Genomic DNA, 17,716 nt, shown 5'->3' on the forward strand with positions numbered 1-17,716 from the left:
TTTTCCTGCTGGCGGCATGCGTAGCAGGCTACTCTAGGTGAGGACGAGTAAAATGATACGGACAGTTCAGATTATTGACGCGCACTCATTAGTATCTCGCTGTGACCAGTGTCGCCCAGAATGGTTATTTAAAAGCACTTCCATTGCGCAAGAATCACAGGCCATGTAGCTATAAACACTGGATAAGTGCGTTTCGTATGTAAGAGGCGTCAACCTTGAAGGGTTCTTGTCAGTTACGGCAACATGTGCTTTATTTGGTGTTTTGAAAGTATACAGCGACTTGGTAAAAGTAGAGTATGATCTCCCGAGGGTTGGCTAATGCTCTCAGTTCTGCAACGCCCTATTGTAATTGCCACATCAAAGTGAGGCCAGCTACTGGTAGTTATTTACAAAATTTACATTAACATCGTGTATAGTTCCCAAGGAAGGTGGTCTTCATAGTCACTGGCTATATAAGGACATTGTTTTCTATTGAGATGTGCATATGTAAGCACCCAATAAAGAATTAGTATCAACGAAGATCGAGCTGCTCTTACTTGCCGCATTTAAAGTAATTTTCAATAAATAATTTCTTTCGTGTCCCAAAGATATAGGCATTATAACACAGCACGCTTTAAGACAATCATTGCAATAGACATCTCCAGAGTGATCTCATAAAACGCCCCACGAAGCAAAACTGCTACTAGAATTTGAATACCAGCTATAGTGGGGACAATCGCGATAAAGAAAGCACTATAAACAAAATAAACATTCCTCCCTGCGCTTCTGCCCCCTTGCTCCCTTTGGTTCGCAAAACATGAGCAGTGCTTTGACAATTCACTGTTCCTAGAGCCCAGCGTATGTTGTGCCATCTCGATGCTCGGCCTAGTGAGGTAGTTCATTCCATTGGATTTCGCCACTTGAAATTTGTCACCAGCTGGCTCCCGGGGGAACAATGGAAGGCCCTCAGAAAGCTTGGTACTGCTGGCAGTGCGATGTTGCAGTATGTCCTCTGCAATATATCGGTGACGAAGCTTTGGTGAGTGAATATCACGCGTCTTCAATTTGCCAAAAAGCTCATGCACGCAAACTAGTCTGAGATCGCTGAAACGCCGACTCCGCTGTAACGCTAGTGAAATGCGACAATATAAAATTCAACGAAGAAGCGGCTGTAGCTCTAGGAACTTAGTATTTGGAGGATTCAGACACATCTTCGACTAGGGCCGTTCTTTTCATCAGAGGCCTTTCTCTTGTCCTCTTTACCATGGGCATGCTCTTTCAGGACGGGCATAAAAACTGCGCGAACCTTGTACAAGTTAACCCGGTCTAACATTCAGCTGGCATAGTACAATTCCCTAAGAAAACAATATTTTCTTTTTATAGAAGAGGAAAGCTTCTCTGTCGAGAGTAGCGACACACTTTCACCCAACGTTAGGTTTCAGATCTCGCTTTTGGCCCTGTCCTCTTAGAAATACCCAAGGGAATCCTGGTGTTCTGTGTCAGGGTGTTCCTGGAGTTATTGGGCTCGAGTGCCTCCAGTGGAAGCGCTGTCACTGCTGTCGATTTGACGTCGAAAGTTTGATCACGTGACACCGCTTCCCCTCGGTGGCGCTCACATGACTTGCAGCAAGCCTTTTCTTCACGCGGTATATTATGTCCAGGAACTTTGTCGCTTGTCGTTCCCAATTTCTGACTAATTAGCGGAAAGATTGCCTTGGGGCTTTCGGAATAACATCCTCGGTCGTCCTCAAGTCAGCCAATCGCCGAAGCTTTACTCGATACGTTGTGATACAGGGAGCACTACTTGCTCCCTACGAAAGTTGCGTTTTTCCTCGCCGTGATCTGTAAAGCCAAGCTAGTTGAAATGAATAATTGAAATCAGCGCGAAAAGCGACGTCCACACGAAAAGAGCGCAGGACGAGCGCTGTGGTACGAATACAGACCTCCTGCTGCATTCTTTTTCTTTCGTATGGTGCTGTTTTTAGCGTAGATTTGAAGTATGAATTCATTCCCGCTGGCGAATTCGTCCTTGTTGTAGGTGAAGTGCTGTGGCTAAGCCAGTTTGTAGCGGACGCTCCGCACGTGATCCAACTTTCCGCGTCACTTGTGCGCAGTTGATACGCGGCGCTACGTTATGGCCTAGACCCAGTAGGGCATCGAATTAGGTGCCAAAGATGGTTATTCTCCGTCTCTTTCAGTTTACAGGGCAAATGACTCTTTCTTTACAGGCGTCTGCATAATATTAGTGCAGTAAGACCGAATCAGGGAAGAACCTCTTGGTGGAACCATGTGTAGTGAATACCGTACCTTTAGGAAATGTAAGCGACCGGTCGAGCCACAATTCATGAAGCAGGTCAGCAGGAATAAGAGCTTGCTCTCCGGAATTCCAGGGAACGACGTGGTCGCCGGCAACCATACGGCCTTCGCAAGCTCTGCGTAGTGCTTTTCGATCACGTGCACAGCCGACAGCGTCGCTATGCTGCTTTTCATGATGTCGTACCTCTCCTGTAGAGTCAAAGTCCACGCTTCCGCCGTGCCGTTGACGCGGATCCTGATGGTTTCCCCGAAATTTGTCATGTCATTGTAAAGCGGCCATCCCAGGATTGCCTTCATCTTCTCTTCACTGTGTGGCTGCGGGCGGTTCGAGTAACAATGCGGAAAAGGTGAACGCGAACAACAACAACAACAACAACAACAACAACAACAACAACAACAACAACAACAACAACAACAACAACAACAACAACAACAACAACAACAACAACAACAACAACAACAACAACAACAACAACAACAACAACAACAACAACAACAACAACAACAACGTTGGTTCGCGCGTATTAGGATGTTGTGCAATGATGTCGAGGGGTTGTCTCGTGGCTACTGTGCCCATGGTGATCCCTTTCGAGGGCAGGCAAACTATATGACACCACTTTGTCCGCACAAAGACCGTTAAAGTATACTTGGTCTATAAAGTCGACAGACGGTTGCGATACTCCCTAATGCAAATTTTGAGCGCAGCCATTTAGGTGTCTTGAATTTGCGATACACTGTGGCAAAACATTTGATTCTAAGCGACAGGGTGCTCTCGGCGGCTGCGCTGAGCCTCTGCTCGGGTAGCTCGTTCAGCGGCAGACGAAGCACTTCCACCGGTTGCGTCGCTCATTGTTCAGAAAGAAAGCGTGAACACGGCACCGCGAGGCTCGCGCGGAATGCATTCTCTAGCGGGGGGGGGGGGGGGGGGGGGGAGGGCGCTGACGAAGTAGCGCATGCGCAGTGGGTCCGAAGCCCACACCAGCGTTTTGTTCCCATATATGATATTAGTGGACACGTTCGCCGCATGCCTGGTTGCCGCCGTGGAGCACGTCTCGTGTGGCACTCCGCTTTCGTACTCACCTTTTCGCCACACTCGCATCCTCCGCTTTCCTCCTCATGATTTTGCTGCACCTTCCTCATCCGCTTTCCTCACCGCGCTGTCTTCGATGTCGCCGTTTTTCATCCCCCTCTGCGCTCTTTCCTCCTTCGCTGTGCTCATTCGCTCGGTTACGCCGAAGGACGCCGACTCTCAATGCAGGGACGCGTGCCTAAGAGTCGCGGTCTAAAAAGTTTGCGGACGGTTTTCTGCAGATGTTCATGTGCTGTCTGAGACGCCATATGCACGTATAGCCCCTGATACTTAGGTAGACTCATGCCAACATAATTTTTTGCAAACAACACTGTGGACATTCTCTGGATCACAATGCACTACAGGGACAAAACCTTCGTCTCTGGAGAGCACGTAGATTTCGCATAGTGAGTTAGGGGAGGAGGCGTGAAGCTACCTACTCCAATATGCATAATGAAGATTTAGATTATACAGGCTATGTAGGCACTCAAAGCCTGCAAATTAAGTCAGTGATGTGAAAAAGAAGGATGAAAGTTTATCCGTGTGCTGCGATGCACCTGCTTTGCAGCCACTGCAACTACTGTAAAATTGCTTACGCGCATGAAAGAAAACCGCGTTTCATGCGCTGATGCGCTTTATTTTATTGGCATATGCGTTATATCATCAGCTGTCTACTCTTCCAAACATTAATTGAAGTACTGTCTTATATATCCCGCATATTGCTGGCATTCCTAAATATTTGTATTTTTGAGCCTTTTAAATGCATGGCTTGTTTTCCGAGAAAAGTCGTTAACGATATTTGATTTGGTCTGTGGGCTCCTCACGATTTTTTAGAATGTACACTGGTAATATCTTGCAGTGTAATGTCACAAGTTCATAGACTATTAGGCGCTGGCTAAAGCCATCGGCTGAGGGCTAGCTCTGCAACTTATCCATAAGCTATCACCGAGGCGAAAGAATTTAAACTTCGCTACTGGGAAGGGCCACCTCTATAAACGAGAATTACTCGAACTAGAGCAACTTTTGTTCTTCAAAGGAGATGTTTCGCTCACGTCTGCGAATGTTCGCTGCAACTGTTAGCAACGAAAACAGGGCAAAACATTTATGCGCACAATATTGCGCCAGCTATCGCTGCAATGCTTCATAATTAGTGAGAAAATGCAATTCTTTTTTATCTGTCGCTTCGCATCGGGCATTCCCTTCCAAGAAAACACTCAGTTGTTTCCCACGTGCATTCATTTTTACATGTGACGCGAGTTCCTAAATTGAGCCCGATTGGGCTCCTCGTGTTATATGGCAAGCGTCTCCTGATAGGTTGTGAAGTTATGCCATTACTAATACTCTTGCCGTGAGAAAATATGAGTTAGTCTAAGACACCTCGTTCAAATGTGCTTCTAAGCACCATTTTGGCAAATGAATTATTGCGTATTATCAAGTTATTAGTTCTAACAGAGCAATAAATAACAGGCGCATTCTCCCGCTATCGAAAGCCATAATTTTTTTTTTAACATGTAAACATTTTATCCCGAAACCCAAATGCCGCTCTCGCTTGTGTGCCTCACCTGAAAATGGTCATCGGAGTAAAAGTCCATGTACAGCAGCGCCAGGACGTGGTTGGTCGCAGGTATTCCTACGGTGGCGAGCGGCACCGCGAGGGCGTGTCCCGGCAGTGATAGCGGGGGCGATAAGCTGGCGTAGCTCACGGGAACTTCGCGGGCCACCAGGAGACGGTAAACGACCTCGTGCGATACACCCGGCAGGTGATAGATGTTCTGGCGGGGACTACGCAGTGACTGCTTGTTTCGGAGCACCGCGGCATGCGCGACGCGCCTGTAGCGATCGAAGTAGCTGCCGTTGATGGTTTCGCCGGGAACAAACGCGTACACCTTGTCCAGCATAGGCCACGTCGAGCTCATGTTCAGCGCGTTGATCTTCATGTACGCCGTCGCCGATGCGACTGCGGCGCCCGCCGATTGGCTGTAGGATGAGACGTAATGGTTCAGGGCGCGGAGAATGGCTCCGACGACGCCCCACGCGAAGCGGGTGTCCCCTATTAGGTCGGCTTGCAGCGTCCAGCTCGCCAGCGGCATCACGTGGCTGATGGTCTCGAAGCACTCGCGCGATCGGCGTGCCAGAGCAGAGTCCACTCGGCCCATGTCGGCGAGCATGGCCTTGTGCAGGTGGCTGGACAGGAAGGGAGACAGGGTCCAGACCAGGTAGGCACCGAGGAACAGTTTGAAACGCTCGCGGTGTCCGTCGACTCGCAGGTAGCTTTCGTCAATGGAGTCGAAGATGCCTGGGTGCAAGTCGACGACCTCATCGTCAACCCAGAGCTGCGAATCATCGGGCAGGTGGCCGTTGATGGCGCGCCGAAGTTCGGGGTCGCTGAGGTTCAAGTACCGGGGCGGGGTATAGGTGTTGTAAGAATGCTGCGTGTAGCAATGCGCACGAGTGGGCGTTTATCGAATGCACACAGCAGACGAACATTTCGCCAATATAACTGAGTATTGCGAGCATCATGCTACCGCAGAAGGGTAAAGCTAAACGGAAATAAATGTAATGGAGCGCACTGCACTGCTCAGCGGATATGACGTTCTTGTGGTGGGCACGTTTTCGCTGGTGCAGTTTCCGGACGCTACGACCACGTCACGACGAAAAAAAAAAAGGGAAATGCCCATGTACGTAGATTCAGAAGTGTTTTTAAGAACCTGAGACGTTGAAAGTTATTCTGAAGCACTTCAGTGAAGCCGCATTGTAGCCCGGTTATTGTGTTCGGCCTTTGTCATTAATCAGCGAATCAATCAATACTATAAAAACTAAAAAAAAAGTCAAAATCCACAGTATAGGGTGAAAAATCAGCACCATGGGCGCTATAACGCAAAACTATTCCAAACTTTTCTTTTCCAATTCTGCAATCAGCCTTCCGCGAATGGTCAAAAACTTTTTTGGACCACCCCCCACTTTTGCTCTCTGTAACGCAACGTCCCGAAAACAGCGATAGCTCCCCATCTGATATGACGTACACACATTGATTATCCATGATTTGACCGAAGAAAATAAAAAAATGCTTATTTCTGATTCGACGCCTTTTCGCCATTAGCCCTCGGCTACTGGTCAAAAGTTTTCGGGCTACACCCACTTCACCTGCCTGTCACACGACCTCACAAAACCGCAAAAACTCACCGCGTCAAAGTGACGTGGACGCGGTAGGGATGCATCAATATGCGGAACAAAACTGAATTTTCTTCTGAATAGCCGCAGGCTGCTCCGTTCCGAAAGGAATAAAAGATGGCTGTTGCCGATTGTTCATGCACTGGCTACTCGCACCTGCGGAGAGCATTGGTTTATTTGCGTATAATTAAACTTTTTGCGTGGCCGTGTAACGTTTCGGCACGTTCACGACCTCGTTCTGCCAACTCTTCTTTGCTGAGGATCCGTCCTAGTGCAATTCTTATGCTTCCGTTGCATGCCGCCGCAATTTTCGACCAGCCACCGCAAGCTAAGTAAGGGAAAGCGGACCAATCGCAGACGCCGGCGCCACCCTCTTCATCCGGTTATCAATTTTCAGTGCAGTGGCTCGGCCCCATCGAATCCCTCTCCAACTGAGCGTGCTCCTCGCCTCTTGCCAGCCAATTAGATAAGACAAACCGCTCGTTGTAGGCAATGTTATTCGTTTTTCAAGCAAGAGTGACCTCCTATGAACGAGGAGAGCGTTTGATTGGTCTGTTCAGACAACCCTGCGGTTCACCGTCCTATGCTTGCGTCGGCAGTTACACAAATTTGACACCATGAGATTGGAATAAAAACATATGGGAATAGCTTTACCTTATAGGGCCCCATGACAAACTTTGAAACTCATGCAGCGGCCGCCATGGTTAAAGCTGCACCCTTAACTAATGAATTCACGCTTTTCCTTTTACATTTTAGCATCTTAGCCCTTTGAATCTAGGTAGGTTAGGTTAGGTTAGATTCCCTGGTTAGCACTTGTATTCTGCACTTTACATTCTTACCTATGCATTATAGTCCCTTTGTGACGACAGGTTCATTTAATAAAACGACGTCTAATTGGAGCGAATCCTCCTTTTTCATGTGTAATAGTCGCATCAGGAGAAGCAGCATATCCCTGACCAACAACTAATCATTATACGTCTTAAAACGGCCCTAAAAAGGCGGCAATGCTTGTCCAAAAATAGCGAAAGAGGAAGAATACGTCATCGAAAGGAATCGCGTAGAAATCTACCTGCTTTCATTTAAAGTACACATTTTGAATATGTTTGCACTGGGAGATGGTTGAACTTGTCAAATGAGTTGACTACAGCGCTAGCTTGCACGATGGTGTGATGAAAGCTTTCAAGTTTACTTCCTGGATTACGACGAGAACGTATACGCTCTAACTGAATGCTCAAGTTCTAGACACTTAGACGTTTAACTGTGCCAGTTATCTTGTGAATGAAGGAAGGCCGGAATGCCATTCCGCTGGAACAGAAATTCTGACAATATACAAGCAGTTGGCAAACTACTCACGTAAAGGAAGAAGACTAATAGTAAGCAACAACGGCCTCTGCGCCTCACAAACGCCTCTACTTGTGTACGTAGGCTATTCTGCGGAAGCTTTCCAATGAACTCCTAATGTTGCCATTTTCTCTGTTACAACCAAACGCACTGTATTGCAGTCGATTTCTGCGCATGAAAATGACTGCATCGATGCACTCGGTGTTTCATGACCATACTGATTTAAGGTGACTTCGCACATAAACTGTTCATTTAACAGCCCACGATGGCGGTGCCTATGAACCAAAAATAGCATTCTTTATAGGTGCGGCTATCAAGAGAGAGCTAGACTACATGAGATTTAATATTTTATTTGCGGGAAGGATAAATTGTAAACTGTTCTGTATGTGTGTTTTCTGCCAACGTTTTTGCGCATTTACTCTTATAAGCTTGCTATTCTGAAGGAATATTTCGACAAAGGTTATATATATATTATGGGCGTACCTGTAAGTCGTCTGCTGTCGAGAAAAAAAAAACAATATTCGCTTTTGCTACCTTATCACGTATAGACCAGATTATAGCCAAATACTTATTTGTTGCCGCTCGTCAGGATCCCATCCTTTTGTTTGAGCACAAATTATGTGTTAGAATGCAGTTTAACACTTACTTTGTAAGGCCTTTAAATGCCTGTTTGTGTCATCTGTGCCTATATATGGCTGTTTTGACTTTTGGCACCTGAAAAGCTTTTTTTCGTGGAGCTCTTTGTTTTGAAACCAGAATATCTCGCTTCTTTCCGCGAGAACTGGCAGCATTCGCAGACGCTGTAGCTCGTTCCAACGCCTCCAGCAGCGTGATTTCGAAAATAAACACTTGTGTCGTCAACGTTGGTTGATGCTTCGAGAGCGTCTCACCATTTCCCCAACCCGGGTTAGCAATGCCAGAGATAAAGATTACTAAATGTCTCCTCCTTTTCCAGAGGACATGGAACTACATTTACATCGCAGGTGGGGATTTGAAAAAATGCTGTCTTTTCAAAAAGGTGTACCCTAGACTATAGCTTCGAAATACACTTGACTGTAGATTGGGCTGCACATGTGTTAGTCGAAGCGTGCAAACTCCTTTGGAAATACAATCCCCTTTTCGGCGCCTACGCTTCTTTTCTGGTTCTGCAGCCCTACAGACACACCGGCTGGTGGCCGCTTACCTTAACTCTGCAATAAATCAGGAATAAACTGTGCCCTTCTGCAACAAACTCTGCCCGTCATGCCGTCATCATCTCCTCTTATTGAAGACAAGGTCTTCTTATGGGACTTCGCACGGGGTTAACACGGGGACAAGGTTGGCGTATCTGGGATCTGCCTATCTTGTAAGCACTTAAGACGGTTGGTTAGGTTGTTGTAGATACTGCATGCACATGACTATGCACCAAATAATAGCTCTCCGTGCCGAGAACACGCAGGAATAGTCAGGAACTAAGGACATAGTAAAACATGAGTATAATGATCCACAAACGGGGTGAGATGTATGTGCCTGTGTCACTGTCAGCCTCTGTCGTGCCACCGCCAAATGCCATTTAACTTCACTGCTGTGCTTTCTGCCAATGACGCCAAGTACCCGAGCACGCAACGGATAAGAGCTCGCTCGGAGAAGCTGCGAGAGCGGAGATTCGGTGGCCACGCGAGTGCGTCGTAGAGTCTTTGGCGCGTGATTTAAGAAACCGTAAAGAATCAGGCCTAATCGGCCCTATGGATCGCAGTAGCGTGAAATAGCAACATGAAGACCGAGGTGAGGGGCGCATTCCAGAGTGTCAAACGCTGGAAAAAGAAATGGTCACCCTAGTGTCGACGCTAAATAAGTCAAGGGCGACGTTACTGCGCGTGAAATACAATATGAATAAGGTACGAAATGTGCGAAAATCGGCAGTCGCTTTACTATACGTCAAAGAGGTTGAAGGCGAAAACTGCTTGCTCAAGAGACATTAAATTGCTTGATATTCTCATTCGAATTCGTTGTTACATCTTATTACTAGTTTTCTCCCACTAAAGGTCGTGGGCTCGAATGCCTTAATTGACGCTACCTTAATCAACTGTACCTTATTTAACTTCGCCATAATTAACAATAAAACCGTGGGTTCCACTCCCACCAAAGGTCGAGGGTGCGACTTTCACCAAAGGTAAAGGAAAAATGAGACATCCACCAAAACGTAGCAAATTGCTACAAAGGAAACCCATACGGTATCCTCGAAGAAAAAAGCCTCATAGTTGGAGAAAAATTCGGCCTGATCCGGGACTCGAACCCGGGATCCCCGCCTTTCCGGGGCAGCCGCACTACCATCTGAGCTAACCTGGTTAGCTCAGACTTGGTTCACCCCTTTTTGTTATTTAAATAAGTACGCGTAAGGAGATTCATACTCCTGTACTCTGAGATGCTTTTTATATAGAAAGATACCTTACGAAAAACAAAGTCATAGCAATTTCAGAAAGCGCTTGAGGAAGCATTCTCGTGAACGGTTTACGCATCGTGACACAGATACGTGACTATAAAAGGTTAATAAACGAGAAGAAAGGGGGTTAACCGAGGGGCTCGATCTTTATTAGTCATATCATAAGTTTGTATCATATCGTGTTTGTTGGCTTCTTATGATATAAAAGGTTAATGTATTTCATGTAGGTGGTAGTGGCTGTCGAAACAAGTCTGTGCGAAGAAACAGCCGGTCTTAGCTAAGAAACATCGATTTTTATTTTCTGCTCAAAGCAACTTCGGAGGTTCTTACAGGCTGTTGTAGTTCGCCGATAAATCCGGTGGTATCTTAAAAGTTTTTTTCATATAATATCTTACATTACACTGGTCAAGATAAATAAGTCCCTTCGGTCACTGCACACGCCCGCAACACAAAGCGCCCGTTCGTCTCGCGTCCCTCTCTTCAACTCTGTCACGTGATAGCGTTGCGCAGGAGATGGCGTTCTTCCAATTCTATGGCGATGCCCGTTCCTTTGAGGTCCCACACTTTTCCTCTTTTACCTTGTTGTCGCCGCCCGGCAGCTCACTGTATAGAGAATAAGGCTAACATTCAAGAATCCTAGAGTGTGTGAGCCGTCAATTACTCGAAAAAAAAAAAGCGCCTCTTTGTCAATGTTAGCTTCTCGTTGTCAACCAGCAAACGTATTTCGCGTGAAAAAAGGCAAAAGCTTGAACCACAATATCTGGAGAAAGTAATCGTGTGTTTCTGTTCTTATAACTTTTAACAAGGACTTGTAAACGTGTACTATTCAACTATTCTGTTACTGGAACACTTCTAATTCAATCGAATAAACACAGTTTTTAGCTTTTCTCGTTAACCGTTTAGCATCTTTCCGGTGTATGTTGTGTTTTCCGAGCTCGCTCTATCTGATGCGGCATTATAAGCAAGAAAGGTCGGCTATGAAATATACAATGCCATTGCCAGAACAAATGTGGCAGGGGTGCTGGCTGCAGAATGAGGATTGAAGAAATAGCGACCTTTCATGTAACTTTGAAAGCTCTGTAAATCGATGGCTTGCACTGTATGGTTATTGCCGTTCAGGCCTCACAAGTAAACGCCATAGCAGTTTTCTTACCATGACGATAGGCTGGACAAACTTGATACGTAGAACAAGTCGCGGTTTGCGAACAAGTTATAGTGCCTATTTAAGCCCCTATCGCGTCTAAATTACGGCTTTAAGTGCCTGTATTATGGCGCCCAAAATCCGGTCGCTGATAAAGTTGTACGCCCTCGATAACTAGACGAGGAAAGTGCAAATAACTAAGTATGCATGGGTATGTGCCCCCTACTTGCTATATTTTAAACAATGAAAGCTCTTATTGCACTTTCGTTTGTTTTTAAGTCGTAGAGTATGGCTCATAAAATGTGCATATTAGCAAAAAACATTTCATTTTACGTTATCTGCACATATCGATTTGTAAGGTAAACACATTTTTACATTGCTTATAGTTGCACAAAAAAGACATACAGCAGTGACCCCAAACCTTCGAGAAGACGATATAAACGCGTCTATGCTAATCATGCCTGTCCCTTTCGTTAGCATTACTATTGTTTTTTTTATATATGTAGTTTCCTAAACATCAATTCTGCGTTAAAAATATTGAGTGCATTTACGCTCATTTGGATCTTTCCGATTAAAGAGATGGAGCAGCGCTTGTGGCCAAGATGTCAGTGAGACGAATTTCGAGAACTGCTGCATCAGGGGGACTACGTTGTCAGAAAGAGGGATACTGATATGAGCTCGTGCCTGCACAAATGTCCACAGGTCCTCGTGCGTCGTCAGCACGTCCTCGATCATGATGCTGTAGGAGCCGCCCAAGCCGCCGACGATCTCGGCTCCTCGGCGCAGGTAGCGGCTGAGCGCGCCTCTGCCGTGAAGCTGGTCGATGTCTTGGGACCACAGTTCGTACCGCTGGTCCAGCGACATGTACAGCGTGTTTTCCGTCGGTCGGGATAGGTGGCGACCCACGACGAACTTCAACAGCGTCGGCATGCCAATGTCGAGCGAGAGCACCACCAGCGAGTCCAACAGCTGCTCACGGGTGGCCGGACTCCTGTGCGGCCACGACAGCCCCACTTCTTGGAGGAAGTGCCTGAGCGTCTCGCCACCGTGGTGCCCAGACTGAAGGTTACGTGCGAGCGCGAAAACGTCCAAGGTCAGCGTCGCGTCACCAGCGGAAATCCACATCTTGGCATTTACCAGTCGGGCAGCAATTTACGTTCGGGTGAACGATCTAGACTGCTCCCAGTGTGGACGAGCCTGACACATTAGTTTGCGGAAGCAATCGGCGTGACCAAGAAGCGTTCTGTTACCTAAAAGCTATAAGCGCAAGTGCGAAGCCATGGCAAGGCTGAGTTTGAGATTTTCGGGAGACCTGTTTTTGCCAGTCCTTACTTGTTTTCTTTCTTTCACTTGGTTCATCAAAAGGGGACAGGTTGAAAACTGTGTTTTGGCAAATGCTGTGTATTATACAGCCATTGGGTGTACAGTTGCCAGAGGGTCACTCGCGCAGATAGTCAAAATATTTGCACCAATCTCTCTGTGGAGATGGCTCGTGGTGCACAAGGGGTGCATAATGATGTGCTTCTAGTGGTTCTAACGACTACTGTGGGATTTGTTTAATGACCGCGAAAGCCTTTATGGCGGAAAATGTTCCGTGAAGCCGGTAAAAGGACTCTTGTCGAAAAAAGTCTCTTACTAGCAATACCTCAAGCAAATGCGGCCTTAGCCTCTGAGTTCACCGTAGTATGGCTGTTCAAGCAAAATAATGATTAACTAAGTAGGACTAATTATCTAATTAGGCGGAATGCAAAAATATTATGAGCTTCTCCAAGCGACGGCAAACAACATTACCTTGATTCGCTCCAGCTACGCGGCATTTGCATATTTTTAATGCTTGACTCAAGTTAAATGAGCCTTGTATAGAGCCTGAGGCATTGGAGAATGCGGGTCACGACAACGTATAACCGCCGGTATTGAACTAACACTTTTGAGGCCCGCAGTAAAATCTGTGCTACTGTTCCATTCAGTAGGTGTCAAGGTAATTGCTTACAATTTCCATCAGTGCCATTTCTTGCACTTCCTCTTTAACTGATCGAATCAATGAAGCGAATCCCGGCACCGCAGTAATGTCAACAATCTTTTTCGCGCGCCTTAAAGCCGAATACCGCGTGCAAAGTCGGGGTTAGCCGTGCGATTAGAAAACACTTGAAGATGAAGAAACCTGACACACGGTAGCCGTTGGTATATTATAAAGCATGGGAGACTGGAGCCAAACGATTAATCAGAAGACAGCGTTTTACACACTGAAGAATGTTACTCGCGTAGCGCTATGCTTATTGATTACACCATTTGATTGAAAGCGGAATGCACATATATCGCAGTTACGATAACCGTAGAGTCTTGACATAAAGATCACTATTTATGCCGTCATAGGTAGTCCACATGCCTACAATAGCACGGACGTACATCTTTCACGCAATGGAGCAGCATTGAGGCCGCCTTATCCAACGTCTTCACTGGAGTCTTCGGGACGATGCGCTGCATGATTTTCCACAAGAACATATCCATGAAGACTTCCTCGTACCAGGACGCCGTCTGGCCACGCGTTGTCGCATACTGTCTGTCCCAGCCGCCGCAGACGTGCCTGGAATCGAGCGTAGGCAGCTCAGGCCATGGCCGCAAACGTCACGATTGTAGCGAGCCCCACGAGAGGGCTAAAACTTTCTTTTACAGCAAAGCTGTTTACCTCTACCAACCGGCGATTCTTTTGTGGCGGTCCACAGAAAACTCCCCATACGTGGGCCGATCCCGGGACAGTGCAATGCGGGACCGACGCGCGGTGGAGGTGAAGCAGGCGTTAAGCACTCCGCATACGTGGGACGATCCGGAAGATAGTGCAATGCCGAGTCGACCCGCGGCGGAGGTGCAGTTCGACACTAAGGGGCCCACATACACAGCTTCGTTGGTTATCCTTCTTCATAGAGTGGAAGGGCACTGAGATTTTTTTAATGCGCTAGTATTAGGATTGTCAAAGTGAAAAAAAGTGCATGTTTGTGAAGTGCGGTAAGTCGGTCACGTGGTAGAATATACTAACGGCTACGGTTTGTAACATATGCCATATTTATGAAGCTAAATGTGTCTTCAGCATCATTTGTAAGAGATTATCCTCGCCCTTCGGTTATGTTGATGTTTATGACTTCATTTTGTCCTTCTTTCATTTGGTTAACTGATTTTATTTTTCATACATGTATAAATTTTCTATAAAAAGCAGTCTTCCTGCAATCACAAAAGGTTCCACCTGTGCAGAATGCTATGTAATGCAGTTCGCGGAACTCAGAGGTTAGTGGAGGTCATAGTTTGGGTCTCATATAACGACGTGGGGTTGTATGACCCCCTTCCTGGGGAGGTATTCTGTAAGAGTCCACTTAGTGGATGTGTCCATTTTGCCTATTGCTGTGGCACCTGGTTGCTGCGGACGCGCAGCCCAACTCAGCCAATCAGAACTTCAATAGCAGAGGAAATGGACATGTCCACTAGGTGGACTCTTACAGACTACTTCCCCTGGCCTCACAAAAGTTGCCGCAATTTTGAACAAAGAAACAGAAACATTCCTCTGGCACATGCGACCCCTCGCGTACCCTAGGCCAGGCGTGATCTCCCCCTCTCCCCTGTACTCCACACGCCGCACCTTTCCATCTTATGTTTGTGACGCAGCTGTCTTGCGGACGCGACTGAATGTACGCGTGTTTGTGTTGATATGCGCCGAAGATGTTTCTTTTTCACCATTACAAAGAAAAATGTATGACTTGAACTCTGTGTGCTTGCAATCGCACTCTGGATAGGCTCATAAGTCTATCCTTTATTTCGTTTTTTCTTTCTTTTTTCCTGACCTTTCACTGCGAAGTGTATGTCACGTAACAGACACATTGCCCACATCAGCCACTTGCGCCAGCGAAGGGCGCCTCGTTGCACCAATACTTGGCACGCACATTGCAGGCCAACATAGGGTGAATCTTCCTGAAGCGCAGGGTTTCATGCTGTGTTATAGGGAATAACGTGCTCGCCTCCATGAAGAGGTCAATTTAGCTTCAGGGAACAATACAAATTCCATTATTCCTTCAATTCGAATCAATCGCGTTCAAATTGGTCCAGTTTTTCCATAAAATAATAATTTATGGCTTTTGGATGCATTTGAACAAGAAAGGTAACACGTATTCTGTATCTTCTTCAGGAAAGCAAAGCGGTCACTACTTGGACGCACTGAATTTACGTCTCGGGTTACATCGGCAATTGACTATGCACTACCATGCACTTCCGACTTAAACGTGAAGCGAGCAAACGAATAAGCAGACCCTTCCAATTAATATGTACTGAAATTGCGACACGCGATCGCTCTATGAGTGAGCTATGCTAGCGTCTCATGTAGTGGCGAATGCGAAACTTGAAATGCATCTACTATACTTTGCCATGTTCGGCACTTCGTTGCGATGTGATTATACCATGAAGTGCCACTCCTGCTAGCATAAGTTAGCTTTGATGACAAGAAAGCGAAATAAGCTATGATGAGTCAGTAGCTTATTGGCATAAATTTTAAATGCACACCGCAGCCTGTGTCCTAAAGAAAATATATATCTTAGATTGCAAATAAAAGCCGTGATGTATCCAGGGAAAAACTGAATTTTTAGTTATCTGTTGCTCTCGAGCTAAGCGGAATTTTCACTTCGCAGTTCAACAGCATACTTGGAGAGTGTATTTTTCGTTTGCCGACTGACAGCATTGCACACACGGAACGGGAACAGACGCCCGACTTCTCTGCTGGAGGGCCTTGGATGTCACTTTGTTATGGCGAACGTCTTTAACATTGACTTTTCAGTCTATATAATGCATTTGAAAACCTTAATAACATGCACAAAGTCTTCTCTTCAAACTTCCTCTGTCCTTACACCGCTCACGGTGGCCTCTTTGTGCGCTGCCACGGTTCCAAAATTCCCGTTATGTGAAAGGACAGCTGTAGACAGCACGTGGTATCTGCGCTGAACTTGGTCTGCAGTTGAACTTGTATAGATGTCATGGACCCTCACAACATGGCAACTAGCACGTTCAAACACGTTTACAGAGGAGGGCTGCGTCATTTTTTGCACCATTATAAGGATTGCTTCCACGAATCACCGTGCGAACTTCACATCCGGGGCCGAATTCGTTAATTCGTTATTTAGTGAGGGCTCTTTGCATTGGCTGACCGTCTTCGTTAACAATATGTCCAGCATCAGGGCTGGTTAGAATTTACTGTTACTAACAATTCTAGTGCAAGAGCTTTTTATGAACACGGGCCGCGGTTTGTCTCAAACGTTCCATTTTTTTTTGTGCTCTTAAACTGCGACTGCACATGTGTATGGCATGACGTTTCATGCACGCTTTTGTCATAGTGTAGCCGCACCTGTCTGAACACCGGGCACAGGTCGGCGCTACAATTTTGCACTCCCAAGCCGTACTGGCTGCAAGCATTCGGTAGCGCCAAGTCTGACTTCCACTTACCAGTAGAAGTCGTCGCACGGAGGCACGCGGTTGTCGATGGATGCGAGGAGGTCCCGCTGTAGCGAGTAGCATCCGCTCAGGTTGCGACACGGACGAGTGCGCAGCAGCAGTGCGCCGGGCGCCACGACTACGATCACCATCGCAGCCGCGCACAGCACGAACAGTACGTAGCGTGCAACGGACTCGGGGCCCGACGAGTCCAAGGGCAGCTGTACTTCCGCGGAACTGCACAGGCGTCTTGACCTCCGTCGACTCCGACGTGGCAGTGACCGCCGCAGGGAACTCTCGTTCAAGGTTCGCTGCATCGTAAGCGGTCGAACGCGCTTCTTCTTCTGTTCTCGAGAGCAGACCGCGCGGCCCTGGTCGCGTGCTTGGCTTTGTGTGAAGGTCACTAGAGGCGCTAGCGTTCCCCGGGTCAGCTGTTGTGCGCTTACCCGCGCTCTTTTCTTTTCCTCCGTCTGACCCCTGACACTCCGGTTTTGCCTCGTTCTCATGTGTGTAAGCGATATTTAACACTTGATTAAATAAGCAATGAACTTCAGTCTGGTGGACGAGCCTCGGGGGCCTAGTTGCTTTGTTGCTGGCTCGAGAAATTTGGACTTTTCTTGTCCGTAGCTGCTGAAGTAACAGGTATCTATAAAACAAAACAGCAATAAATTCATTGAGAAACAGACGCAAAAAAGAACGTCAAAGTTAAAAAAGGCTGGACAGGCGCTGACTACTAGCATTTGCTTCTTTTTTCGAGCACAAAGTGTAATGAAGCCATACCAGCAAGCTTAAGTTCAGACCCTTTTAAAGCAAT

The 17,716-nt window shown here is 46.8% G+C and overlaps 3 protein-coding genes across 7 annotated transcripts in view; 1 reads left to right on the top strand and 2 right to left on the bottom strand.

Annotated features, from left to right (window-relative positions):
* Positions 1 to 17,716, top strand: part of LOC126531136 (glutamate receptor ionotropic, kainate 5-like) — a 193,160-nt gene that overhangs the window by 118,368 nt on the left and 57,076 nt on the right. The gene's annotated exons all lie outside the window — the stretch shown is intronic.
* Positions 229 to 6,529, bottom strand: LOC129385067 (uncharacterized). The gene is made up of 3 exons (XM_055070985.2): positions 4,927 to 6,529; positions 2,287 to 2,610; positions 229 to 991 (listed from the first exon to the last, which is right to left on the bottom strand). Exons 1-3 carry the CDS (start codon positions 5,530 to 5,532, stop codon positions 878 to 880), a joined length of 1,044 nt encoding a protein of 347 aa, XP_054926960.1. The 5' UTR covers positions 5,533 to 6,529; the 3' UTR covers positions 229 to 877.
* On the bottom strand, positions 11,681 to 17,500 carry LOC129385066 (neprilysin-1-like). Its single transcript, XM_055070984.2, has 3 exons — positions 16,915 to 17,500; positions 13,846 to 14,023; positions 11,681 to 12,498 (listed from the first exon to the last, which is right to left on the bottom strand). Exons 1-3 carry the CDS (start codon positions 17,406 to 17,408, stop codon positions 11,968 to 11,970), a joined length of 1,203 nt encoding a protein of 400 aa, XP_054926959.1. The 5' UTR covers positions 17,409 to 17,500; the 3' UTR covers positions 11,681 to 11,967.

This window comes from Dermacentor andersoni, chromosome 5, assembly GCF_023375885.2.
Source record: "Dermacentor andersoni chromosome 5, qqDerAnde1_hic_scaffold, whole genome shotgun sequence".
NCBI lineage: Eukaryota > Metazoa > Arthropoda > Arachnida > Ixodida > Ixodidae > Dermacentor > Dermacentor andersoni.